General features: G+C 34.0%; 3 protein-coding genes and 1 long non-coding RNA gene across 7 annotated transcripts; 3 read left to right on the forward strand and 1 right to left on the reverse strand.

Moving 5' to 3' along the window:
* Nucleotides 1-1,900: 1,900 nt before the first annotated feature.
* Nucleotides 1,901-8,290, forward strand: LOC145582730 (U-box domain-containing protein 45-like). Its single transcript, XM_081639730.1, has 6 exons — nucleotides 1,901-2,175; nucleotides 2,875-2,967; nucleotides 3,873-4,058; nucleotides 4,320-4,427; nucleotides 5,266-6,455; nucleotides 7,259-8,290. Exons 2-6 carry the CDS (start codon nucleotides 2,917-2,919, stop codon nucleotides 8,100-8,102), a joined length of 2,379 nt encoding a protein of 792 aa, XP_081495856.1. The 5' UTR covers nucleotides 1,901-2,175; nucleotides 2,875-2,916; the 3' UTR covers nucleotides 8,103-8,290.
* A 5,160-nt stretch (nucleotides 8,291-13,450) lies between these two features.
* Nucleotides 13,451-16,096, forward strand: LOC145582732 (OVARIAN TUMOR DOMAIN-containing deubiquitinating enzyme 4-like). Of its 4 annotated transcripts, none has more exons than XM_081639733.1 (6): nucleotides 13,495-13,583; nucleotides 14,103-14,156; nucleotides 14,713-14,834; nucleotides 15,006-15,046; nucleotides 15,188-15,286; nucleotides 15,779-16,096. In XM_081639733.1, the coding sequence occupies exons 1-6, from the start codon at nucleotides 13,580-13,582 to the stop codon at nucleotides 15,924-15,926; spliced, it is 468 nt and encodes a 155-aa protein (XP_081495859.1). In that variant the 5' UTR covers nucleotides 13,495-13,579; the 3' UTR covers nucleotides 15,927-16,096. The 4 variants fall into 4 exon arrangements, with proteins under 4 accessions (XP_081495861.1, XP_081495859.1, XP_081495860.1 ...); XM_081639732.1 differs by lacking the exon at nucleotides 13,495-13,583 and adding an exon at nucleotides 13,622-13,754; XM_081639735.1 differs by lacking the exon at nucleotides 14,103-14,156 and having other exon boundaries at nucleotides 13,451-13,583.
* On the forward strand, nucleotides 15,811-22,077 carry LOC145582731 (uncharacterized). Its single transcript, XM_081639731.1, has 3 exons — nucleotides 15,811-15,934; nucleotides 19,625-20,981; nucleotides 21,141-22,077. The coding sequence occupies exons 2-3, from the start codon at nucleotides 19,627-19,629 to the stop codon at nucleotides 21,802-21,804; spliced, it is 2,019 nt and encodes a 672-aa protein (XP_081495857.1). The 5' UTR covers nucleotides 15,811-15,934; nucleotides 19,625-19,626; the 3' UTR covers nucleotides 21,805-22,077.
* A 198-nt stretch (nucleotides 22,078-22,275) lies between these two features.
* Nucleotides 22,276-23,410, reverse strand: LOC145581633 (uncharacterized). Its single transcript, XR_014099654.1, has 2 exons — nucleotides 23,225-23,410; nucleotides 22,276-22,968 (listed from the first exon to the last, which is right to left on the reverse strand). It is a non-coding gene; the product is annotated as an uncharacterized LOC145581633 (long non-coding RNA).
* Between the last annotated feature and the right edge of the window lie 3,841 nt (nucleotides 23,411-27,251).

Genomic DNA, 27,251 nt, shown 5'->3' on the forward strand with positions numbered 1-27,251 from the left:
TTAAAAAAAAAAAGAAAAAAAAAAACTTTGCCCGAGTGAAAGGGCAATAATAGGCAATAGTGACATTAATTTATGAATAAATAAATAGATTTAGAATGCGACAAACAAGGAGGCCGGCTATTGTCGGCCGGTCAATCAGGGAGATGCAAGAGATTTTTTTTTTTGTTTAGCTCCAAAATTATAGGACTGTAATATAATTTGAATGCAATAATTTGATTCGGGGTAACATTTTTTAAAATCAATATACTTTTTTAAAAAAATTAAAATACTACCTCTATTTTTTTTAGAAAACTTATTTAAATTAAAACACTGTCTTGTTTTTTTAGTTCATATGTTTTGACTTTAACACTATTTACATACTTCCCTTCAAATGTATTTTGTGTTTTATACTAGATAAATATAGTCATGTCATGTGGAATTTTGTTAGATTAGTCGCGATATATATGTTTTCAAAATATCTGTTTATCAGTAATTAAAGATGTTATTGGTTTATTCCGTGCATTGACAAACGTGACTAAAAAAACGTGTTAACCGAAAAGAAATTGAGAAAGTAATCAGTAAGAAAAATTTCTAACTTAATTGGATTAAGTTCTTTTTTCTTTTTAGAAAAAATGGATTAAGAGATTAAGAAATACCTAGTATATGAATTGATTTAATATAAAATGTTAAAATTCCTCTCAAAATTAAAACAAAAAAATTGTTTTATGATTATGAATATAATTTAATAATAGTTTAGATTCTACTAAACTATAAATAAGTCCGAATTGACTAATTAGAGTGAATATAAAGTAGAAATATTGATAAATTTGACCTGAATTGAGTTATTATTTAACCATTCCTAAAACAAAATTAACCCCTTATTGACGTGATCACAATACAAAAATATCTTTAATTGATTTTGATTTGATCCTAATAGACTTGATTAACCTCTCATTGACTTTAGAGAGTATATCAACTTCTTATACTAGTAACTAGCTAGTAATTTAATTAATCTTGGTTGAATGAAAATTTAAAATATCAAAGTCGATAAAATAAAACTCAAATTTATATGAACAGTAGCAGAATTACCTCAAGTTTGAGATTAGTTAGACAACCAAATTATTGTATGTTTACTTCATTTGACTTGTTAGACTTTGACGTCACTTGACTTGTTAGATGATTTCACTTTGATAATGTATGTTTGTCAATACACAACATTGACCATTAATTTATTAAATTCGGCAAATAATTTATTTATTTTTTTGAAGAAAAATTTGTTTAATAACTTCAGACGAAGTATTGAAGATATTAGATTCTCTTATGTTCACGTCATTTTCATTTACTTTGGAAAAATTACTCCAAAAATTAATGAGACAAGTAAGGACTTGTTTTTATTTACTGAACTAAACTGAACTGTTTATGAGAGAAGAAAATTAGGAAGTGAACTAAACTGAGTTGAGCTGAATTGAACAAAAATTAAGCTATTACTCCAAAAATTAATGAGACAAGTAAGGACTTGTTTTTATTTACTGAACTAAACTGAACTGTTTATGAGAGAAGAAAATTAGGAAGTGAACTAAACTGAGTTGAGCTGAATTGAACAAAAATTAAGCTGAAGATAACAAGCCTTAAGCTTAATTTATTAGTTAATAAGAATTAATAAAGACTAAATTTTGTATAAATTTAAATTCTTAAAAATCAGATGAATAAAATACACCCTAAATTACTTTTAAATATCCCGTAATAATAATAAACAAAAACACTCTTAATTATCCAAAGAGTTAAATGCAAAGCGAAGAATATTATGAGCATAAAATATTTGCAAAAATCAAATAAAAAAGACTGAAAAAGGCAGAATGGTTAATTAAAAAAACTTGGTATAATTTAAAAATATTCCTTTCCAATTTACTAAGGTTTTAGACATTAGAATAAGCATATTCTGAGACATTGAGCTAAAACAAGCACACCCTTTCCCTCCTCTCACTTTCTCTCTCTATATCTTCTTCTTTCTCTCTCCTCTTCAACTCATCAATCTCACCTCAGATTTAACACCATTAATTTCATCAAAATTAGATCACAAGAACCCTAATTTCTATTTTTATTGGTGGGTTTTTATTTTTATTTTTTTTCAGATAAGTTTTATCTAGTTAATTAGCTCGTTTATGAAGCCTCCTTGGCCGCGTCCGTTTTTTTTGGGTAATTAATCTTCATAACCCTAATTTTTCGGTTGTTTGAGATAGGAATTTGCCCAATTTTTCCGATTTTTGATTTGGGTATTTACGGAAACTTTGCAATCCCGCGTTTTTGCATTGCCACTTTCGTTGGCTATTTTTAATTTATGGGTTATTTAACAACCGGAAGAAATTCAAATTTATATCACTTTTTGGGAATTATTTTTTTGTAATTTTTTTCCCAGAAATTGTAAGCTTCCTCTGTTCATTTCTAAGATCTTGGCGGTTATAGGGGTGTTTATTTTCGCATTTTAATGATATGAACACCAGATGTTTGATGGAATGCCTGAAAGAAATTTGTCTTAAACTTTTAATATTTTTCTTTCTTAAAATGATTTCAGTTTGATCTTATTGGTGTTATAACATATTAAAAATCTTCATTTATTTCAATCATTGATATTTTCTCATTTTACAGAATTACCATCAATTTTTTCTATCCTTCAAATGTTAAAAGTTAGATTAAGATTAATGGGTTCTGTTTTTTTAATCATTCTGAGCCTGTTAGAGCTTCTCATGTAAAAAAAATAAAAAAAAGGGTGCTTTTTAAAATTTTTAAATTTTGTTATTTTGGACTATGAAGATTTGTTAATTTCTCTGATACCTATCTGCATCAATTTGTTTACTTATTTGTTAATTGATTTTTATTTATTTTTATTTTTTCCAGACTGCAGATATAGAGTTAGGCAATAGATAACAGTTGGAAAGTATGGAAATTGCAGAGCTAGAAGAAAACCTGTTTGCAATTAGTGATGCCAAGGTTTGTTCTTTTCTTTGTATGAAACCTCTAACATTGAGATTTCAATATCAGATTATTGAATTCCTGCATTAGAATAGATTTAATAGAGTCCTATTCCACATTTCTAAATTGGTTGTGGTAGCACCTTGGATAGGTGTGTAGGTATTTTTTTGGCAGCAGGTTTTTTTTGTTTTTTTTTTTGGTTAAATTGGCAGCAGTTATTTTTGTGGTGTGGAGGTATTTGAGATTGTTGTTTTGGTTAATAGTTAGAGTTACTGTCTTGCCGGATTTATCTCAAATGGTTGCGCTTTGCTGTATTATATGTTTGTAGTGGTGCCTCAAATGGTTGGGATGATGGTTGTGGCGGTTGAAAAGTGTAAAGGTTGGTACCTTTACGGACTTCCGCAGAAAAACCAATTAGTTCTTGGACCTGTTCTTAATATACTGATTAGTTTATTTTGTGCTGCTTAATAATTTTGTGTCTGAAGATGCTGATTATATATTGTATGATGTTTTTTTCTTGTGTGAGATGGGAGTGGTGAACGGAGCAGTTGGCTGTATGATTTCCTCCATCTCTTTTGGAGTTCGAAAAAAATTGATGAAAATGTTATATCATGTTATCATGTAGTTTGACATTTATTTCGCTTACCTTTTACCCAGCCCACTTTTATTGTACATGAGTAGCATCGTTCCTTTTTTTTTTTATTCAAATAGAATTATGATCAATAAAGCTAGAAGCAGTGTCTTATTTTTGAAAAACTACTCTGTATATGTTGAAGTTGGGGTGTGGTGATAGTGTGATGTAACTTTACTTTTTGCACTTGATTTACTTAATACATGCATCCGGGGAATTGAGGGTCTCTGCCGGATTTATTTTGTATGAAACTTCTAGTGGCTTTCATTAATAAGTTTTATTTCTTTTGCAGTTACATGGAGGAATGTGCAAGCTTTTTTCCAATATATACTGTAAAGTGTTGAACATCTTTCCTGCTCTAGAAGCAGCACGCCCACGAAGTAGGCCAGGAATCCAGGCATTATGTTCTCTGCACGTAGCACTTGAGAAGGCCAGAAATCTATTACAACATTGCTCAGAGTGTAGCAAACTTTACCTGGTATTTTTACGAATTTCAGAAATAATAATTGCATCATGAATCTTTGTATTTACTGCCTCGGGTTTACATAATACCTCTAATACCTACCTTTTACATTCCTACTCTGGATTTTTGTCCTCTTGTCCTTTACGGCTTGGGTGTATCGTGTAGGGATGTCGTAAGGCACAAGGGCCCCTGGAAATCATCATTTTTCATGATGGCATCCAACATTACTCCATAAATTATTATGCTAATGATGAATATTCTGTTTGTGTGTTCCAGGCTATTACTGGAGATTCTATTGTTTTGAAGTTTGAAAAGATGAAATCTGCGCTTGTAGACAGTCTTAAACGGGTTGAAGATATTGTTCCACAATCAATTGGTTGTCAGGTTGGTCCTTTGTTTTAAATTGTATTGTCTAGTTTTCTCATGCTGTTTGGCATTGTAATTTAAATTGGGTGTGTATTTCTGCATCGCCTAGTGAAACAACTTTTGTATCCTTCCTGCTTTGGGATATTCTTACTGTGGAGAGTTTTTGTCTATATTTAGTTAGTGATCGTGAATTTGTTATAGAACTCCTTGCAAAAACCTTTTATTTGAGTGTCTTCATCAAGTGTTTTTAGGCACTCCTGTCATTCCTTTATATGAAGTATTTAGCATTTAATGTCAACACCTACTGTGGATTTATTGTTTATCATATTGGTATTCTATATGTGGGTGTGTAATGTTCTATACTTGTTAGGTATTCTGAAGCAACAAGTAATAGTGCTTATGGTATAAGTAAATTTTGTAAAATGAAAATTATGGAACCAAATGAACGGTTAACTTGACGTATAGGGGAAAAAAATAATAAAAAAGGGGATAGCTGATAGATTAATGGGCTCTCTTGTAGCGCTCTGTTAGTTGTTTATTCCAGTCCAATTAGAAGAGCAACATTCATAGCAACTGCTAATCTCTGGCCCTTTGTTTACCCAAATGCCAGGATTATAGTTTTGTACAGGCTTTTAAAAAAGTTGCTCTAGTTAAAGTTATTGATTTCACTACTCAATAACCTTTCAGCATTAATTGTTACTTCTATACAGCTTGGTCCCTCTGATGTCCTGTACTTCTGGCCTAACTGATCCTCTTTGTTGTGAGAAGTGTTCTAACTGATGTTTATGTTTATTTCGAGCATCTTTGTTTTGTAACATTTGACTAATGTTGTATCTTTTGCTCTTGCCTGCTGCAGGTCCAAGAGATTGTTAGTGAACTGGAGGAGACTGCTTTTACCCTTGATCCGTCAGAGAAACAAATTGGCGATGATATAATTGTGTTGCTTCAGCAGGGTAGAAAATTCGATGACAGTTTTAGTGACAATAGTGAGCTTGAGTGTTTCCACCAAGCTGCATCTAAACTTGGCATAACTTCTTCAAGGGCTGCTCTGGCTGAAAGAAGATCTCTCAAGAAACTCATAGAGAAAGCTCGGATGGAGGAAGACAAACGAAAAGAATCAATTGTAGCTTACCTTTTATTTCTGATGCGGAAGTATTCTAAGTTGTTCAGAAGTGACCTGGGCGATGATCAGGATTCCCAAGGTTCTGGACCCTGTTCACCCACTGTTCAAGGATCTTCTGAGGATGGTCTTGGTGCTTGTAATGGGAGGGCATTTGACCGTCAACTATCAAAAATTGTTTCATTTAACTTTAGGCCATCGTTTTCATTTAGGACAAATAGGAGAACTGAGCACATACCCATTCCACCTGAAGAACTCAGATGTCCAATCTCATTGCAACTCATGTATGACCCAGTTATCATTGCTTCTGGACAGACATATGAAAGAATTTGCATTGAAAAATGGTTCAATGATGGGCATAACACTTGCCCAAAGTCCCAGCAACAGCTTGCTCATCGTTGTGTAACTCCTAATTATTGTGTGAAGGGCCTTATTGCTAGCTGGTGTGAGCAGAATGGGATTCCTATTCCTGGTGGGCCACCCGACACTCTTGATCTCAACTATTGGAGGCTTGCATTGTCGGATTGTGAGTCTGCACAGTGTAAGTCTGAGGATAGCAGCAACTCAGGCAACCTGATAGGGGTTAAGGTTGTTCCCTTGGAAAGTGGCATTATTGAAGAGATCGAAGGGAATGAAGGTGAAAGTTGTTCTTGCGAGCAGGAAGAGAGTAATGAAAATGTAATTGGTATATGTGAGAACTTTTTGACTGTTCTACAAGGGGAAGATGACTTAAGAACCAAGCTAAAAGTAGTTGAGCATATAAGACGGTTGTTAAAAGATGATGAAGAAGCAAGGATGTTCATGGGTGCTCATGGGTTTGTTGAAGTGCTTGTAGGATTTTTAAAGTCTGCACTTGGTGAGCGGAATGATTTGGCGTTGGAAGATGGGGCAATGGCACTCTTCAACCTTGCTGTTAATAACAACAGGTGTGTCTGCTTTGCTAATTTCTATATGAACTTGGAACAGTTAGATATGTAAATACTGAGTTGGGTTCTTTTGAATGTTTTACGTTTGATGGCCTTTTGAACTTCTTTTCAGGATTAGTGAAATATTGATAGTGGCAGTACATTAAATAATTTCTTATGCTTCCAGAATTTTAGAGATTCTGTAGATTGTGCTTTGCAATTAAATTGAATTTAATGATTGCCATAATAATATTCACATGAGTCGTTTAATGATGTCCTATCCAGTCAAGAATTTGGATTTTTACTAGGCTGTTACTGCAGTATTGAGATGGGCTGATCTTGGGTGCTTTGGAAATCCCATTTTATGGACTTTTTGAATATAAGTCCATCTCTAGCTTTAGTAGACCACAGAGGATGTATAAACTATGAAATACTTTATTTGATTTATCTTGGATTCCAACATAACAAATCATGCATGCTATACCTGTTGAGCTTCTGTAAGCTTGCATACTTGAAATTCATCGTTATTGAAAGCTTAAATCCCTCTCATATTTTCCCTCTTGAAAAGTTCGTGTTGGCTTTGGAAAGAAAACAAGAAAAAGCCACTGGACAATCTTAGATTTGTAATCTTTAGGTTAAATGCTTTAGGCTGGTTAGCCGTGAAGTTTCAGTTTGAAAGGTTAAGATGGGGTAGGATTGCCCCATAAGACCAAAGCACTTGATAGATATTCTAATTTTTTGTCAGAATTTATTGAAAATGCTTTTGTAAGAGTGTTGTTCCATTGTTGAATCTTGCTCATGAAAGTGTTTCTCTCTTGTTACAGAAACAAGGAATTAATGTTAGCCGCTGGGGTTGTACCTCTGCTAGAGGAGATGATTTCTGATCCTGGTTCTTATGGATTAGCAGCTGCCCTCTTTCTAAATCTTTCATGCCTTGATGAAGCAAAACCAGTCATAGGCTCGAGCAAGGGAGTCTCCTTTCTAATCAGGCTTCTTGTTGGTAAATGTGAACCACAGTGGAAGCTCGATGCCCTTCATGCTCTTTTTAATATTTCTGCTTGCCCATCCAATATTCCTAACCTCCTTCAATCTGGTATAATCAATGGTCTACTGCTTCTTTTGGTTGAGCCCAGAGATCAGACATGGACAGAAAAGTCCATTGCAGTTCTCATAAACTTGGCATCAAATAATACAGCTAAAGAAGCCGTTACATCAGCCCCTGGTCTTGTTGGTGCTCTCGCATCAATTATGGACATGGGTGAGCCTATTGAGCAGGAACAAGCTGTGTCATGTCTGTTGCTTCTTTGCAATGGGAATGATAAATGCTGTCAAATGGTGCTACAAGAAGGGGTAATTCCGACCTTGGTATCTATCCAAGTCAATGGGACAGCTCGAGGCAGAGAGAAAGCTCAAAAACTTCTGATGCTATTTCGAGAGCAGAGACAGCGGGATTCTTCTCCTCAAAGAGTACATAGGTCTCCTTCTGTGAGGGAATTCACAGCTCAAGTCCTGCCCCCAGAGCCGAAGCCTCTAAGTAAGTCACATAGTGAAAAGGTACTGCCAGTTCTTGAAACAAAGCCCCTTGGTAAAGCAGTTTCGCGAAAGAAACTGGGCAAGACATTTAGTTTCTTTGGGAAAAGAAAGAATTTCTCGGGTCCTCAGTGTTAGCCAGGAATCTCTCACACTTTCGCCACTCTTCATCCTCGAATGATGTAAATTCATCTTGTATCTTCTTATACTCTTCCCTTGCCCAATTCCTATGGGCAGCTCCCATTTTTGAGTCTTCTAAACAGAAGAAGAGATGTACAGCTCCCCGCCAATGTAATTTATGCATGGATTTTCTTTTTCCTTTTGCCTTTCGTTGGTCGCAAGGGCAGAATTTCATACAGTATTATGGTAGTTTTGCATTAGAAGAGCCCTAGGTCCTTGGATGAAGTAATTGAGTGTTTAGAGTCACTCTATTATAAAGTAAATATCATGCTATTTCAAATTATTTTTGGAGTTAAAAATCGATTTTACTCTAGACAATTAGACATTAATCAGTAATCACCTCCTCTGCTTCGCGGTAATGGTTCTTTCCTTTTGCCATTATACATGATCTACAGCAACACTGTCCATGGTTCAGATTGTATGTATGTTGATTGATTTTGTTTGATTGGTTTATAGATTCAGAGTAGATGAACTTGCGTGACATGCATCAATATCTCAAATTTCGATTCAAACTGGAGTACTACTATTAGGTGCAGTTGTTTGTTATAAAAGCATTCATTCAGTGCGAACATAGGTATTATTTGTATTCCGTGGTACGGAGTATATATGAACATTAAGGCATGTTCTCATTGACTGAGCTGAACTGAACTGAATTGAACTGAATATTTTATAAGAGAAGGAAATTAGGAGCTGAACTGAACTGCACTTATTAGAGCTGAGTTGAACTGAACTGAAAATAAACGTATGAGAACAGGCCCTAAGTTTACGATTTACTCCAAATCCGTAACAAATTAACATGAACTTATATTTGTGGATAATAGATGAATCAAGGGAGAAAAAAATTAGGCATTGTAGCCAAAGAAGCAATATATTACGCTGCAGGCCAATGATCCGGAATCTATAGTCGCATATTACTTGAAAAATTGTCATCGGACTGATTTTGGTTGATAATTTCATTCTATATCAATTGGCTGTTAATGTAGTGGTGATTGGGACTATACTTGATAGGGAGGACCTGTGCTCGATCCTCTGTAACAACAACTGGGAGGGGATTAAAACCTAACCACCCAAAACTAATCCTCGAATCCGAATTAGCCCAAAGGGTGAATCGAGGAGAACACAAAAAAAATACGGAGTAATTTCATTCTACAACTACATCTCAAAAAAAAAAAAAAAAAAAAAAAGCTAATTAATTAAGCAATGGGATGACGATGACCCAACTACTCGTATGATAAAGGATCACTTTGTCAAATCATGTCTAATCATTGACGTTAAGGAACTAGAAGGTCTAGAACAATATTATGATTGATTTATCATCGTTTGACATAAATATATGCCAAGAAATGTTAAGTTAGTTGTCAACAAAACCAGTTGGTATCCTTCTAAATCTCTGAATGACAATATGTCCTATTGTAGTAGTACTTTGTTAGATGTCGTATAATTTTTTTTATTTTTATATATATATATAATAATATTGTCAATTTGTTATAACTATTATGAATATATTTATATTTCTTTGTGATCAATATTTTTTATTTCACCCTTAATACAATTTTTATGTTCGATCGACTAGCTCCTCCCATACATGGTGTATTTTTCTAACTTCACCATTATATTTTTAGGGAGCGAAGCTCGTAGCTACTATAAGTACAATCTATCATAATCTCTATTATGTGTATGAAGCTCTACGCCGCGACATGGTTGATTTCGGAGTTTCCCAACCGAAGTTGAAGATTTCCAACAAAGGATGATCATCTGTCTTATTTCCCGTCTTAATATCATGTTTTGTTTTATGAGTTTCTTGATGATTATCGACTTTTGCCATATCTTTCTTCTTGTGATCTTTAGTAGCTTTTTTATTCTTAATACCTTTTTTATCAACTCCTTGTGACTTCATCTCTTCAATTTTAGTGTTTTCCTTCTGCCCTTTCTTCGACGCTTCCTTATTACCAACTTGTTGGGACGAATCTAGAATTTAAATTATAAAAAAAAAAAACGATTAAAATAAATGAAATATCAATATACTACCTTTGTTTCATTATTTCATATTTATTGTAACAAATGAATTTTTTTATGAAATGAAATGGAGTTAGTAATTTTTTTAAAAATGTTTATGTGCCACATGGCACCCTCGCCACGTCATCATATTCATATTTGAAAAATGCCTGTCATGAGATTCGAACTCACAACCACAAAAATACACATTAGATGACTTACCATCTCATCTACATAAATTAATCATGTTTTTTTTATTCGACTCATAAATACATATGGATTGGAGATATGAACCATTAAGAACTACAATTCTTACAAAAAAAATCGATTCTATTATTATGATAATAATTTTTTATTTTCATTACATTATAAATTTTATACAAAGAACATGTTTATATAAATAGTCAATAGTTTTTGCATAAATAATTTATTCAAAGGTTTAATGCCAAACTATTAAAAATAAACAAATAATGAATAAATAAATAATAAAGAATGAATATCTATTCAATTACACAAGTGTTCAAAGTAACAAGCCGGAGCATCGCCCGGGCCATACACTAGTTGTAAATTAAAAAGGAGGAACGATTGCATTAATGATGTTGTTGATGTACCTTTATTATTTTCGCTAGTGGCACCAACTATATGAACATTATCTCCCGTGTTCACAACATCTTGTGTAGATGATGATAACACTTTGTTTTGGTTACTTTGATTGTTATCACTATTTGTATCAACCTCGATTTCCTTCTCCTTTGCCCCCTCCCAAATTACACATACAATCGTAAGAAACTTTAACCATGTTATAGCATATACGACAACTTAATATAGGAAGGTAAATTTGTACAATACCTCGGGAAAATTTCTCATGGCATACTCAAACTCCTTAGGAAGATTCTCTATCTTACCAACCAAGTAATCAATCTTGTCAAAAACATGTTGCAATCGAGGGAATCGAGTCTCCAACATTTTCTCTGTCGATAGGATAAGGTCATCAACAATGAAAAGGATTGCGAGCCATGGATATAGAACAATATAGACCAAGGTCCGACTAACCATCTTCGAGCTTAGCTTGGCTAGTCGTCTTGTAACCGAACCTATAGGTCCATTGAGCTCGGCTGCTTTCTTATAGAGGCTTAAGACAATGGCTAGCGTAGAGGTTCCACATGCTTGTAATAGGCCACGTCTAGAAGCCATCGAGGCAAATGGCATATCGATCCTATAATTATTATTTGCATAATTTAATTAACTTAACCTTACTTTAGGACCGTCTCATCTCATGCATACAATGATACAAGACTTTAATTTACCACTTTTGCTAATTGTATGTTAATTAACGGCAAAATTACACGTACAATAAGTTAAAACAACCAACTAATTTAGTAATGAGTTCGGTTATTACAAAAGACAAGAATATCTCATCCTTGGCAACATATTACACACCCCAACCAAACTCTTTAATTTGATGTAAAGATGAATGAATTACACGATGATTAACCACGATTTGGCATAATTCTAATTAATGTATAACAAACAAGCAACATGACAATAATATTTCATCTATTCAAAGAGTAATCCTATAGGAAGTATCATGTATGTGGGATTTAAAATTTGCAAGAATTATAGGAGGTCATAAGAATATTATAGACTTCGTACTTGAATATAACCATTAAATAATTTTTTAAAAATACTAATCTCACTTACGTACCTTAATAATTGTGTTTGACAAATCCCAACAAAGAGGATGAGAAAATGCAAAGATAATCTTGCAAAATAATTGAATTAGTTTGAGCCTCATTTTTTCTCTCTAAATTTTGGGATGCAATTAACATGCATGCAATTTTTGAGGATAAATGAACGTTGTTAATATTTGGACGCTTAATTCGGAAACGAATGGTTTCTCATCATCTAAAAACAATGGTAATATAGAACACATACAACTTTTGAGCCGTCTATGAACAAATGTTGTGCAAGTTTTAATCCATTAATTGTCAAGTTATCATGAATTGAAGGACCATGTACTATTTTTCCTTCATTAAGTGCAAAAATTTTGTTTTGTTTAGCACAATTTATCTTAATCAATAAACTATTTAAAACCTAATCAACTAAAAATCCCAACAAGTTCACGTGTGAATCTAATACTCTATTAAAATTTAGGTCGCATTAATATATTATACATAGTACATCAAAAATCTCCCACATTTTAAGGTAAGAGAAAACTTTACAATGATAGCATCACAGCATAAACATGTTTTGAGGAGGCACATCTTTTACTTAATTGACATAATTTATAAGATATTGTCATGTTTTGGCCTTTTGGACATTGATAAACACTTTCACAGACTCGTGTAAGTTTGTGACATCCTATTGAGAAACTCATTAACCCTTTTCTTAAGCTTCTCATATAAAAATATTATATTATCCCTAAACTTATTGAATATAATAGTTACCCCGTAATAAGATATCTCAAGCTAGTTGATCAAAATCTATTTCACAAACACAAAGTATCATTAAACAAATATAATTTGGTTCAAGCTTAAATTATACGACTTTATTTTTGATCATACTGTTTGACACAAGACCTACTTTTTGAAATATAAAGTTTTATCAGTTATAAAATCAAAATGTTTGAATTTTCTTAGCCAATCAATGAATCATTGTAATACAAATACTCCCTTTGTCCCTATATTTTTGCCCCATTTGATTGTGCGCGGTATTTAAGACGCGTCTTAGAACGTCTTTATCTTTATTTTCATATACGTAAAAATTATAAAAACGTAATACTCCCTCCGGCCCTTTTTATAGTTCCCATTTGTAATTTTGACACTATTCATAATGTGAGAGAATCTTCTAAATTACTCTTAATATATAAGATATAGCATAGTCATGTTGGGTCTTATTTGATTCGTCTCGATGAATAGATTATTAATATTCGATTGTAATATTTTTTACTAATAAGCAACTAACGATATTTACGGTCAAAGTGTTGCATTGGCAAACGTGCACAATCCAAGTGAAAACTATAAATAGGGGCGGAGGGAGTATTAATAAAGTATACAATGAAACGAATTTAACAAGACCACTCATGACTATATTATCTTTTATAGATTAAAGGTAATTTATGATCAAAATTTGACCCAAAAAATAGCAATATGGCAAAAATAAAGAGACGGAGGGAGTAACAGACTAACAGTTAGCCCATTGGGCTAACCATCGTCTCTTTTGGGTTTGCAATTGAAATAAATCCAACAAAGAAAAAAAAGCGAGTTTAGTCCGAGTGATAAGAACTGGACGGGTCAACTTCAATCTCCATCTCTTCTTTTTGGCTCCAAAAATTCCCAAAACTTTCCAGCTCTCAACCAACAAACGACGCTCCAAAGTCCAAACCAGCTGTTGAAAATGGCTAAACAAAGGACAATGGAATTCGATTCTCTCTCCTTTTCATGGGTAATTTCTCTTTAAGTTTCTCTTTTTTAATCAATTCCAAATTCCCCCAAAAATTATAATTGTTCTGTAAAATTTAGAATTTGTTTAATTTGTTGATTTTCCCACACCCCAATTGATGATTTGTGAAGAACTAAATGCCCAATATTGACACTAATCAACTGCAAATTATTCGTATGTTTTTTTTCCTCATCTGGGTTTTCCGAGGTTTAATTTTTTCTTATTATATAGTAATATAGTTATTTTTGTAATGGGATATTTCAATTCTTTTTTTGTTTGATTTGGATGTTTTTTTTGGATATTTGGATGTGTTAAAAATTATAACAGTATGGTGTATTTGTTCGCTTAAATAATTTGTTGCGTTAATTTTAGCATCAAGAATGTACATTTGTTATGAATATCATATTTGTCAAGTCTCACATATCTTTTAGAGTGAAAAGTTATGTACCATCATGGATTATGGTCCTTATGGACATGGGTAAGGGTTCTTTTTGCTCATTCAACTGCCTTTTCTTGTGCCAGAGGGCGGCGGTGCATTTCAATTTTGGAATAATGTTGAGTGGGTTTCTAATCAAGGTGAACAAAATGTGAATGTTATGTATATTTTGATTAGTTGGTCATAATTTGATATAAGGTATGAATTGTGTTGCAACATATGCTGACAATCAACTTTATGTAGCTAGGAAATTGTGGAATCAGCAAGATATCTGTTGCTTGATTGAGGTTGAGGGAAAATCTGAGAAGTTGTATTAGTGATAATATCACGCAAGAGTTTTTTTTGAACCTCATGTTAGATTACAAAGTGTTTTATCAAAGTCTCTCTAGTATCATGTTAGGCTCGTCCAATTTGTCAAATGCAACAAGCTCCCTAGTTGTGTGTGAAGGGGAAGTTCTGAGATTGTAGGGCTATCTGATCTACCATTGTGTTGTTGTATGTTCATGTTCTGTAAATCTTCTCTGAGTCAAAAAGTGTTTTTTTTTTTTTCCATCCATCCCTTGCACTACCAACAACTCAACAAGTCACACAAGGAAGGAAAAAACAACCTTTACTTTACATGGGATGTTGTAGTACTTTAATATAGCAGTTGTATATATTGGCTATTGACATGATATTTTCATACATTTCCTCCAGGTATACCTGGAGATGGCAGTTGTTTGTTTCGAGCTGTGGTCCAGGGTTCCTGTCTTATAAAAGGGATGCCGACTCCAAGTGAGAGCCTTCAAAAGAAGCTCGCAGATGAACTTAGAAACAAGGTAAGTGAGAATTTATTAATTACAAGGTCTTGTGAACTAATTAATGATTATCAACATTTGTCTTGGCTTATTGAATTTAGTGCATTTTTTGGTTTGTTGATAGGGCAGTGTCTTGTTTGTGTAGCTTTTTTTGACCTTCTCTTAGCTAAATATTTTGATTGCTTCTTACAGGTTGTGGATGAATTGATCAAGAGACGAAAAGATACTGAATGGTAATTGTCATTGAACACCATGCTCTACGCTATAAAAACCATTGAGTCTCTTTCATAATAATTGAATTATGTACCATGAAGTCGTAGGAAATTATTCTGCTTCTTTCCATCACCATTTATATTCTGTAATTCATTGTTCAGGTATCTGGAGGATAAATTTGACAGATATATCTGTCAGATGAGAAAATCCTATGTTTGGGGAGGAGAACCTGAGCTTCTCATGGCCTCACATGTTCTGAAGTAAGTGAAAGTTATCTAATGCCCTTCACACAGTATGCTAAGGGCTTTTTTTTTTTTTTTTTTTTCATCCTTGCTTGTTAAAGTTCGAGCTCATTTTTCATAGAATAATCTTTCATTAGCATCATCAATTTAGACACCCAAATTATCCTTAGAATATGTGCAAATATAGGCTTAATTCTTTTCACTACTCAAAACCCCTTATTTGAACTCTATTGAGTCTATTAATCTCATTTGTTTATTTCACAAATATAATTTAGTTGTGAGGTGAACTTGAGTATCCCTTGTGTGAGTTTCTCTAAATTTATTTAATCTGATTTTACTTGAACAGTTGAACATACTCTCCAAAACTTATTTTTGTAGGGAGGAAAGTGCCAAGTGTAATATGGAAAAATTTGGAGCAATTAGCTAGTAATTTGGCCTTTTAAAGGCTTGAAAACATTAGCATTAATAATTTCTATGCTGTTTTGACAATTTTCATACCTTTGTCTTCAGGATGCCCATCACCGTTTACATGCTTGACAAGAAATCCAGTAACCTTAAAATCATAGCAGAATATGGACAAGAGTATGGTACGCAGAGTTCAATTTGCGTTCTTTATCATGGGTATGGCCATTATGATGCATTGAAGAGTAATCCTTAATGCAATCGGTATGATATCTTATCTGTTTCTTCTTTTTGTTAAGGGTAGAAAAGATGATACATACTTGTATTTCGAGTTGCCATTATTCAAACTATCCATCTGGAAAGAAGTGTTTAAAAGTGTATCCTAAATTTAGATATAATCAAAGTTCCTTCAGATTCAAACCTTCATATTCGATTTGTCTTATTTCCCTTTTCTTTTTCATCTCCCTTGAATCTTGCGGCTTTTCCAGGGGTGTATAGAGACAAGATGGACATAATGTTTTACTGGAACTTGCATGAGTTGCATCTACAGATTACAGACTACAATGACTATATATAGTGTTACCCATGATCAAATCCTTTTAATCTGCTTGATACTTTGTACTATACTGCTATGCATTTGTAACATGTAAATATTGCATGGAAACAATCTTACTGGTGTTTCTCGTATTCATGGTTACTAGTAGGCAGGATTGATATTAGACAACTATGCAATGGGTACGAAGATAGCCCTCTAACGGGGTCAGACAATCTCCACATCGGAGTTCTAGCTGTAAGGCAGAGAACAACTTCAGTGTATCTGCGGTCTGTGCTCTGCCTATTGTGACCTTAGACAAATCTCTACACCAGAAAGCTGTGACACAGTTCAGTGTCAGAATGCTCATATATAATGGGCCAAGATGCTGGTTCAGCCATTGTTGTGTACCTGAGATAGCTCATAGGTGTGCTACTTGGCACAATGTGCTATATACTTCGTATTGGACTTACTCCTGTACTATTCTACAGGTATTAATTACTCTCTAATTTTTAAGTAATCATACCATCCTTGTCAAAAAATTTAGTGGTGATAAACAGAAATAGAGTAATGGGGAATATTGCTAAATTACTACTTCGTAGTTCTTATGATCAGTTCCTATTTTACTAAATATTTGATTTGAAGGTTGCAATACTCAACTATGTAAGAGCTGCACTGGAAACTTTGTAGATAAAGAATACACTTAAAATGTTCTCCTCCATTACTCTACGTATTAGATACTTCGTATCTTTTTACTTCCCTAATATAATTGTAAAATACCTCGAATCATGGAGTTTATATTGACTTATCAATTAGCTTACGAGAACTTACACCAGCAACCTCGAATGTTAAGTACGTATATTTCTTTAATGGACATTTGGCAATTGTTAAGCCCAAAAAAAAAAAGTGCATTTTTCTAAAATGTATGCTTTGAGTTGGATATAAATCACCCTTTATGTTCCCTATCTCTGAATAAATTGATAAATGATAAAATATAAATCACCCTTTATGTTCCCTATCTCTGAAAAACTCTAACGAACCATTCAAAAGTCGAAGAGTCCGCACTTTTTATTTTTTTTTTAAAGAAAGTTATAATTTGTTATATAGATACGTATTTTTTATTTAGCATTAAAAGAAATGAGGCAATTTTTTTTTTCATATATTCATTTTATTTTTATTCTTCTAAGGGACAGGTGTAGCCTTAAACTTCAGATACTTGGGTACCAAGTAAACTGTTACCAAAGCATACATATCGGCAATAATCACTCTCATTATCCATTTTCCAAACTAAAAATTCATATAAATACTTATTAATTTTCCTAATAAACCCCACTTAAACCTTACCTTTGGGAAGCAGAATTAACTCCGCAATAACCACAAGTTTCTTCACACACACCACATTTCATTTCATTTCATTGAAATACAAACATCACTCTGAATTTCTAAGGTTTGGACTCTTGTCTTTTTGTCAATTATTATTTTGTTATTTAGTAAAAAACTAGATTAAATCCCGTGCAATGCATGATTGTTAAATAATTCTAATGATAATAAATTTTACTAAAAATAATGGATATAAATATTATAAATAGACTTAGTAGTAAAAAGTATGAAATATTGTGATAGAAATTAATTAAACATATAATAGTTATAATGGGCAATTTGATATTTAAGGACATTTATTTTAGATTTTATACAAACTAAAAGTCATAATTTAATTACAATAAGTTTTTTTTTTTATTTTTTTTTTATTTTTATTTTTTATTTTTTTAATCATCACGGAATAGGTTTCCTCCTTGGGAGGGTTTTTTGGTTCCCTCTAGGGTTTCTCCCTTGGGAGGGTTTTTCTAGCCTCCATTGCTAGATTTTTCTTCTTTTTTTGAAGGTTTTCCTTCAAATCTTCTCCTTCTCTCTCTTTCTCTTCATCTCTTTTCTTCTGATCTCAATTGTAAATTTTTGTAGGGGCTTCCATCGGTATTTTTACCGGTGGTAAGCCCCAAAAAACTTTTTAATTGCTTTCAATAAAAGATCACATCTTTATGATGGAGTTTTATCTACTATTAGGTTTAATTTATTTGTTTGTTCGTCTGTCAAAGTTTGAAGATTTAGGGTTTCACAATCTCCAAAAGTGTCTAGAAGGCCATATGAGTTTTTTCACCCAAACAACTATTCATATGTGGATCTCAAGCCGAATTAGTGCTAACTCACAGATTGTATTGCTTCAGATGAAGATTTTTATAAAGGCGATCGTTGATCAAATCTGCAATGTAACTAGTTCTAAGGTGAATTGTATTTGTATTGGAATTTTAGATTTCCTCGGAATTGTTTGTAAGTGCCGTTTGGCTATCTTTCATTAATGAAATCCTTTCTCTTCTTGTCAAAAAAAAGTTTTTTTTTTAGTAAGTGGTTTTGGAGGGAAAACATTTTATAATATTTTGCCAAGTGTTCTCTAAGTTTCGCCTTTAGTATAATGTAATTGATGATTGATAAATTTATTTTGATTTTAAATTTGATTAAATCTTATGATTTTTGAATGTTGTTCTTGTTAATTTTAAAATGAGTAGTAGTTTGATAACTTTGAATTGCTGCAGTACATTGAATTATGTGAAATATCAGGGTTTTTTTTGGGTCCTAGGACCTTCTGTTGATTAATTTTCTATGTTTATGATAATATTCTTGCTTTAATCCAGAAAAACCAAACTAATGGTATATGAAAAGAAAAAGGGCCGGGTTTTCTAAATTATGAATATTTATAAACTTAAGTTGCGAATTCTATCATATATCCGGGTGTAGTTAAGATGTTGAAAGAAGGTGCTTGCTAGATATGTATTGTACCATATTTTGACATAATTTGTAAAGGTACATGCTAGATATGTGTGATACAGTCGTATACTGGGATTAGGGTAAATTGACTAAATTCTATGTACTGTACAATTTTTGACATAATTTGTATACAATGAGGTAAAAACTAGAGATATTTTATCACGGTAGTAAATCATCAATTGTTACATATGTGTTAAGTTATCGTTTCATTTGTATACAAAATACTAAACTAGTTGTTAATATGCTCTAGACTACCCTATGTTCCTATTATCTTTTGTATTACAATGTATAATGAACACATTTTAGCATAAAAGAGGTTTAAGGTGCTTCCTTTACGTATTCGTATTATAGATTTGAATTTACTGTAAATTTCTTTCTAATCCTAGGAGTCCTGTCAAAGAAGCTTTTCAAGGATAATGAATACTGCCATTTTTATTAACTTATCATTGTCTTCTTTAAAATTTCCATGATAATTGTATTTGTTTTGCAGTTTGGCACATGTTATTCTTGGATCTTTTATTGCCTATCTATCTCATATTAATGCAATTTATAAACCCTTCTGAGCAGTTCACTAAAATTATATAGCTTTGGTGCTTTCTTAGGCATGTTGCTTCGAAAGTTCTCTGGAGGCTTACCAGACAGATTGAAGTTTTCCTCAGCAATTTGTTGCGGATATTGTGCAGTTGCAGCTAGTAATACAGGTTTGTCAAATGGAAGTGATGGATTTCAACTTACCCTTCTTGGTCCACCAGAGTTATACCAGTCTCCCTTCACCACTGCGAAAAAGGAGGATAATGTTACTTCAGGTGTTTCTGCTAGTCCTACTACTGCTGATTCTAGTACTGGAGATCCCTTCATGGACTTGATGCTTTCGAGTTACAACAGATATGGGGAACCAGTAATGGGACGCACTGAAAATTATTCCCCTACTTACATGTCTTCAGGGAATCCATGCCTCGATTTCTTCTTCCATGTGGTACCTGACATGCCGGCTGAACAGGTGGTCCAAAGGCTGAAGCAAGCATGGGAACAGGATCCGTGCACGGCTCTGAAGCTTGTCTGCAACCTGAGGGGTATTAGAGGTACTGGTAAATCAGACAGGGAAGGCTTTTATACTTCTGATTTGTGGTTGCAGGAGAACCATCCCAAGACTTTAGCAGGCAATGTTGGATCAGTTGCAGAATTTGGCTACTTTAAAGACCTTCTAGAAATCCTGTACCGGCTTCTTGAGGGTCTCACGGTTCGCAAAGATGAAATAGAACTGCTAAAGAAGAGACGCCACCATGGTGGTAGTCAGTGGTGGTTAAAGCATGGTGGAGCATATTTGGAGGAGAAGGGAAAGAAAGGCTTGAAGCCTAAGCCTAAGTCAACTGAAGAGAAGAGACTAACAGCTGCAAAAAAGGGTATAGAGAGGTACCACAATGATCCTACCTATCGATTTTTGCATAATCACGTCTCAGAACTCTTTGCTAAGCACCTTCAATCTGATTTAGAGAAGATAAGGTCAGGAACTTACGATGACCTTAGCTTAGCAGCAAAATGGTGCCCTTCATTGTACTCGAGGTTTGACAACTATACTCTGCTTTGTGAGAGCATAGCTAGGAGGCTATTTCCTCAAGAAAAATACCCTGAATATGAAGGGATTGAAGATGCTCATTATGCTTATCGTGTTAGGGACCGTTTAAGGAAAGAGGTACTAGTTCCATTGCGCAAATCACTAAAGTTGCCTGAGGTCTATATGTGTGCTAGAGAATGGAGTTCCATCGTTTACTCACGAGTTGCCTCGATTGCTATGAAGAACTATGCTGAGCTGTTCTATAAGAATGATGCAGAGCGGTTTACAAAGTACCTAGAACGTGTTGTGCAAGGGAAGTCTAAGATAGCAGCTGGAGCTTTACTCCCTCATCAAATTGTAAAGAAAGTGAAGGATCCCCTGAAAAACAAAGATCCCATGACAAGGTAGGCCATAAGTAAGCAAATTTTGTATTCAACTTTTGAACTAATTAACTAAAACAAAATTTTATACATTGGAACTTTTAGAACTGATGGTCAACTAATTAAGTAATTGATAAAACAGATTAAATTTGATTTTTGGTGATTGAAATCAATTTTAAACAGGATCGTTTCGGCGCTCCAATGGAAGAGAATGGTAGAGGATCTCGCCAACTTTGGGAAGCTGAAGAACTGCCTTGCCATATGTGATGTATCTGGGAGCATGTATGGCTTGCCCTTAGAAGTGAGTGTCGCTCTCGGGTTGTTAGTCTCTGAGCTGAGTGAGGAGCCTTGGAAAGGGAAGCTGATAACCTTCAGTAGGTTCCCTCAGTTGCAAGTCATCCAAGGGGAAGATCTTCAATCTAAAATCCATTCAATAGAACAATTGCATTGGGAAATGAACACGGATTTCCAAAGGGTGTTTGATAAGATCCTTGAGGTTGCAGTGGAGGGAAAACTTACAGAAGATGAGTTGATCAAGCGACTTTTCGTGTTCAGTGACATGGAGTTTGATGAGGCATCAGCTAATGACTGGGAAACTGACTACCAGGCAATTGTCAGGAAGTTCAATGAGAAGGGGTTCTCAAAGGTTCCTGAAATCGTCTTCTGGAATTTGAGGAACTCTAGTGCTACTCCTGTCCTGAGCAACCAGAAAGGGGTGGCCTTGGTTAGTGGGTTCTCAAAGAATTTGCTAAAGATGTTGTTGGAAGTTCTTGATATAATACAAGAGTGTTGGGAAAAAATAAGAGAGAGAGAGAAAAACAATGAAAGGGGAAAAGTCCCACATTGATTGGGGAGGAAGGTTTTTCCTTGTTTTTATAATGTAGTGCTTTAGCACTACTTAGTTGAGTGAGTTGGAGGTGTGTGTTACTCCTTACTCCACACACTCGCGCGCACGCCGAGCCGGGTCGGGCTCGGGCTCGGGCCTCGGGACTTGGGACTTGGGGTTTTCGATGCACGGGCGTGGGTCTTTGTTATTTTTTTGGAGAAAATTTTATTTCCTTTTTCTTGTTAACAGAATATTCCCAAGTATCCGTTTTTTGACTGTTGGGATTTTCTGACTGTTGTGGGATTTTCTAACTGTTGTGGGAATATTCCCAAGCCTCGTTTGCTGATTAAATAATTTTAGAGAAGAGAGAAGACTGATTGTGTTGTATTTTGGCTGAGAAAACCACCGAATATTTATAGGGTGAAGAGGAAAAACGGGAAGCATAAAAGGTGGGAAGAATCTGGCCAAGAAAATGACCAGATTAATAAGAAGTTCATATCAAAATAACATGAATTTTATAGAATTGGAGTATAAAATAACATGTATTTATTTCAAAATAACATACGAGTATATTTTATAAACCTGGAGTACCAAGTGCATGGTATTTCATAGAGCTGGCAATCTCTGACACGACACGATAATTAACACGATCGAAACCGACACAACACGAACACGAAGTCGACACGACACGAAATCAACTACCCGAACACGACTCGTTTAGATAAAGTGGTCAAATCATGCAATTATCTTACATTTTACATGATTTTTGATAAATTTTAGAATTACACGAAATTGACGCGAGACCAAACACGAACATGACACGACACAACTTTTTGCCAGCTCTAGTACTTCAGGAGTAACATAGAAATTGCGAAGTACACCATGAATCTCAATCGACGAGCAACCAATAACCTCTCAAGTCTCAATCGATCAGTTGAGTAGATTGCCAGCGACTTCCATGAAACTGAGATGAGGCATTCCTATAGCATGGTAGAATGAATGTCTGATAACCATTTTGGTGACTTTCCAAAGGATCTTACGTTTTATGCCTTTTTTCTTTGGTTTAATTGCTACTGCCCCGTTGTTTCGGGTGCTACTGTTCTGCTGAGTTTCTTGTTTCTTCTGTTTTGCTGCTGCATATTTGCTACTCATGATGGATCACAAGTACAATTGTTTCTTTTGTTCCTGAATTTCATGTTTACAAATTGCACATTATTGAACAAATTAGAGGCCATTTTGTGCAAAATATGTCTTTTTAAAATATGAAGCAATTACCGCTACTTAATGTGAAGAAATTCAGAAAATGGTAATAAAATTTACTTAAATGAAAGTAATGACATGCATTTAGGTTTCGGAAAAAAAAAAAAAAATGACATGCATTTATGCATAATGTGAAGAAAATAACAATATTTAAAAAAAAAAAAATACAAGTACTAATTACCACAACGAATGAAGGTTAAAGGGCCTTTAAGTGTTTTTCTTCTTCTTAGTTTCTTGATTAATTATATTATCTTCCAATATTCATGCAATATATATATATATATATATACACACGGAGGATGATATTATAATACACGGAGTAGACTTTTCTTCATGGAATTTTATTCATAATTTTTTGTTTTTTGTAATTAATATTGGCAATTTGAGGTTTGTTCGTTACTGGATGATATAATAATATACGGAGTAGAATTTTCTTCATGGAATTTTATTCATAATTTTTTGTTTTTTGTTATTAATATTGGCAATTTGAGGTTTGTTCGTTACTGGTTAGTTGGACTATTATGGACCTGTTTCTCTCCGTGTGTGACCATGAGACGACTATGAATATATGATAATGATTAATGAATCTTGGTAGAATAAGTCATGTTATACAATAAGTATAATGAAATTGATTCACGTATTCACTTGGCGATTCTCATGAAAATATACTATGTACTAAAAACATAGTCATATGACATATTATTGGTTTCATTTCATTATATAGTTTTATAATACGAAAAATTATATTTTTATAATGTTAACTGATGTATACAAATAGATTAATGGTTAAAAAATCGTGCAAAAAAAAAAAAAAAATAGTGGGAATAAATTTTTTTTTTTGTATATTACGTACTTTAATATTAATTACTCAATTTAAAATTAGTTTACACATTTTCACTTACATATTATACTTTTCAAAAACTCTACCTTATAGGATTCGTGATATGTGTCAATTGAAACAGAGCTCATAACATATGTCTCATGAAATATGAGACTAACAAATAGAGTTAGAGAGCATATATCATCATGACATATGTCTCATGAAGTATTTTTAACATGAGTAGAGTAGTATATTTTTTTTTCCCGATTAGCAAGTATATTGCCTTCTCATCATGGTTGAGAAGAAACCAAGCTAAGCTTGGTTTAGTGGTAAGATTGTCACCTTCCAACCTTGAAGTTGGGGGCTCAAACCCCACTAGGGACACTTTAAGGGTGGGGATCCCTTACCCTTCCCCCTCACTCTCAAAATATCTGACCCGTAAATATCAGACCAAAAAAACCGTAAGGATTGAGGTACGGTCAGGGTCAGCGTCAGACTCAATGGTTGATTAACGCTTCTTATTAGGTTGTTCTTAAGTGGGACAGACCCGAATTGGAAAGATATGCATGGGTCAATTTTATTGGACACTTGGGCATGCATGTTCAACAAATTTGGAAAGACATATGAATATATGATGCTGTTTGCTTGATGACCATGAGAGGTAATGTTCGTGATCTAACGTTTATTTTAGAGCGACGCTGAACGTCGTAAGTAAAGGTGGGCACATGCCGTGTTAGCGTATTTCGTGTTTAAGTGGACTATCTACATATGACTAGGACGGAACGAGGAATAGTTATATAATAGCAAATTCTTTAGAAAAAAATTGTGTTTTCATATTGTATTAGCCTTTTCAAAATTGAAGTCCATGCAGGACCCAACCCAAATGTCGTGCATGCGGACCCGTAAATAATTTTTACTTCGTATTTTTTGTGAAATTGGGAAAAAAGGCGGGTCGGCTTGTCGTGCTCGTGTCAAAATTTTTTAAAAATGATCTTTGTGTAGTATGCACAGCCTATTGGCCTATTGACATGGCTCGCTCTTGTATCGTGTCGTACCAAGCTTGTGATTGGCTGTGTCCGGTCTGCCATTCTGGTGCAATGCCTAGCCAGCCTAGCTAGGGGAGCCTATATCCATCTCTTAGCTACTTTTTAGCTATGACAAAACAAAATAAATTGTTTTAATGTGGCATCTATTATGGGTACTACTCATACTACGAGAAAATTAACATTATTGGGAACCCCTCTAGAACTAGCTTAGCCTCATTGATTCATTAGCAGTATGTAAAATTAGTTCCTATCATATCATCATTTCAGTATTCCACGACTAAAGAAATCATTATTCTTATCAATAACCTTATTTATGCATGGTGAGTAATTAAGCATCAATTAAACAAAAAAAAAATGTAATTAAGCATCAATAATAACCTCAAAATGTTGTATTGTAGTTACCTCATTTATTTATAACTAGACCTGGTTATTGGGCGGGTTGGGTCAGGGTCGGTGCGGGTTGGTTGCGGGTCGGGTCAAAGAGAGTCACATTTTATAAGGTCAATATCCGGTCGGGTCAATGCGGGTCGATAATGGACGGGCCTACAAAATATCAATTAAAATAAATATTGGACAAAACCATTATTATGTATATACTTCGTATATGAATATAAATTAATCTATGTAATTATTTTTACATTATCTATTTTTTTTATCAATTAATTGGAAAAATATTTTGGCCCTATATTGAACCTACCCAAAAAGGATTCTATCCATTAAAGGCTCTGTCCATTAAAAACCCTTTAAACTTGACCCCGATCCTATTATCATTGGGCTATCCTACTCAATAATAACCACCTCTATTTGTAACTATAACCCGGTTATGCATATTCATTAATCCTATATAGTCATCAACCTCGATCATTTGAATTTGTCACACTATCAACTACGGGTTAATAGTGTGGCACAAGTGCACAATACATATAAAAGTTAATCTACTCCGTAGTATAATTGCGTGACATACTTAATTTTTAGGTATAGGGCAAAGCTGACTATTGATTGAGGATATACTTATATCATAGCATAAAAAGCATGTTAACTCATATGATCGAGAAATTAAACAGCACTGGAAAGAATAGTATATACATACGGATCGGTGTAATGTCTTTCATAATAATTGGAAATTGCGACATCGTTTAATAATAATTCAAGAAGATAGGAAAATTGTTACATACTTTTATGGACGGAAAGGAATAATTAAGTCCTAAAAATAGCATAAATCTGACTTCATCGGAGGACAAAAAACAACAATCATACATATTTCAACTAACATACCAAAAAGAACCTTAGTTCCCCTGGAAATTTTCAACAAATTCCATCATATCCTCCTTAATTGTATCCAAATCAATAATTCCAAGATCATTTAATATACTAAGAGCTTGTGCTAACCCTTTCAAGCCTCTGAAGAAGTAATCACGCTTCCTCATACGTCCACAACCTTGATTTCCTTGACACCCAAGACCGCGGTCTTGGGTGCCATAATTGTTATCTTCATTATTATCAAGTCCATGATTATTATTCGACGAGCTAGAAGAATTATTATCGTATCTTCTCTCTCAATCCATATGAAGCATGTCTTTCATGCACTTGACATGAACCACGGTGCCACGTGTAACGTATGCCCATCCCTTAACTTCCCCTTCAACATTATTATTATTATTATTATTATTATTATTATTATTTCCAACTCTCACCATGCTTTGACAATGCACGCAATCTATGCTTTTGAGCACGGGGTGCAAGGCCGTGTGAGGGAGTTGCATACAACAAGGTGTAAAAACATAGTATTACGAGTAAATATATTATCAGTAGTCAATACGTACCTCCACACTAGTACACTTGTTCCACAAGCGGCACAACTTGATATGTGCCGCTTGTGGTGATAATATAATACTCTTGTCTAAAACAAAAGGTCCTTGTATGGAAAATGGGTGAGACGTGATTGTAGGGGGTGCGTTGTGACAAGCTTTATGTAAATGAAAGTCGCATGAATTATTTGGGCGTGTATAACAAGAGCCAATACCCCGTTTCCTGACATCCGTCACACGTGAACACGAATCGATCACCAAACTCTTTCTCTCTTAGGAAAGGATGTGAGCAGATGCATGCTCCCATTGCATTGTAGCTAGCTTTGATGTGTTGATCAACATAGCTAGTCATGACAACAAAAAAAAAAAAAATTAAGCTAGATTATATGTTTTTCCAAATTACGATGCATAACTTTTCATAAATTAAAAAAAACCTCCGTAACATTATTTTTTTAAATCTAGCCATTATAACAACATCGAATCAATTCAACAATAATGGGGTTGACTGCATGAAAAATGAATCAGCTAATTAGC

The sequence above is a fragment of the Chenopodium album genome, chromosome 15, assembly GCF_948465745.1.
Source record: "Chenopodium album chromosome 15, dcCheAlbu1.1, whole genome shotgun sequence".
Lineage (NCBI taxonomy): Eukaryota > Viridiplantae > Streptophyta > Magnoliopsida > Caryophyllales > Amaranthaceae > Chenopodium > Chenopodium album.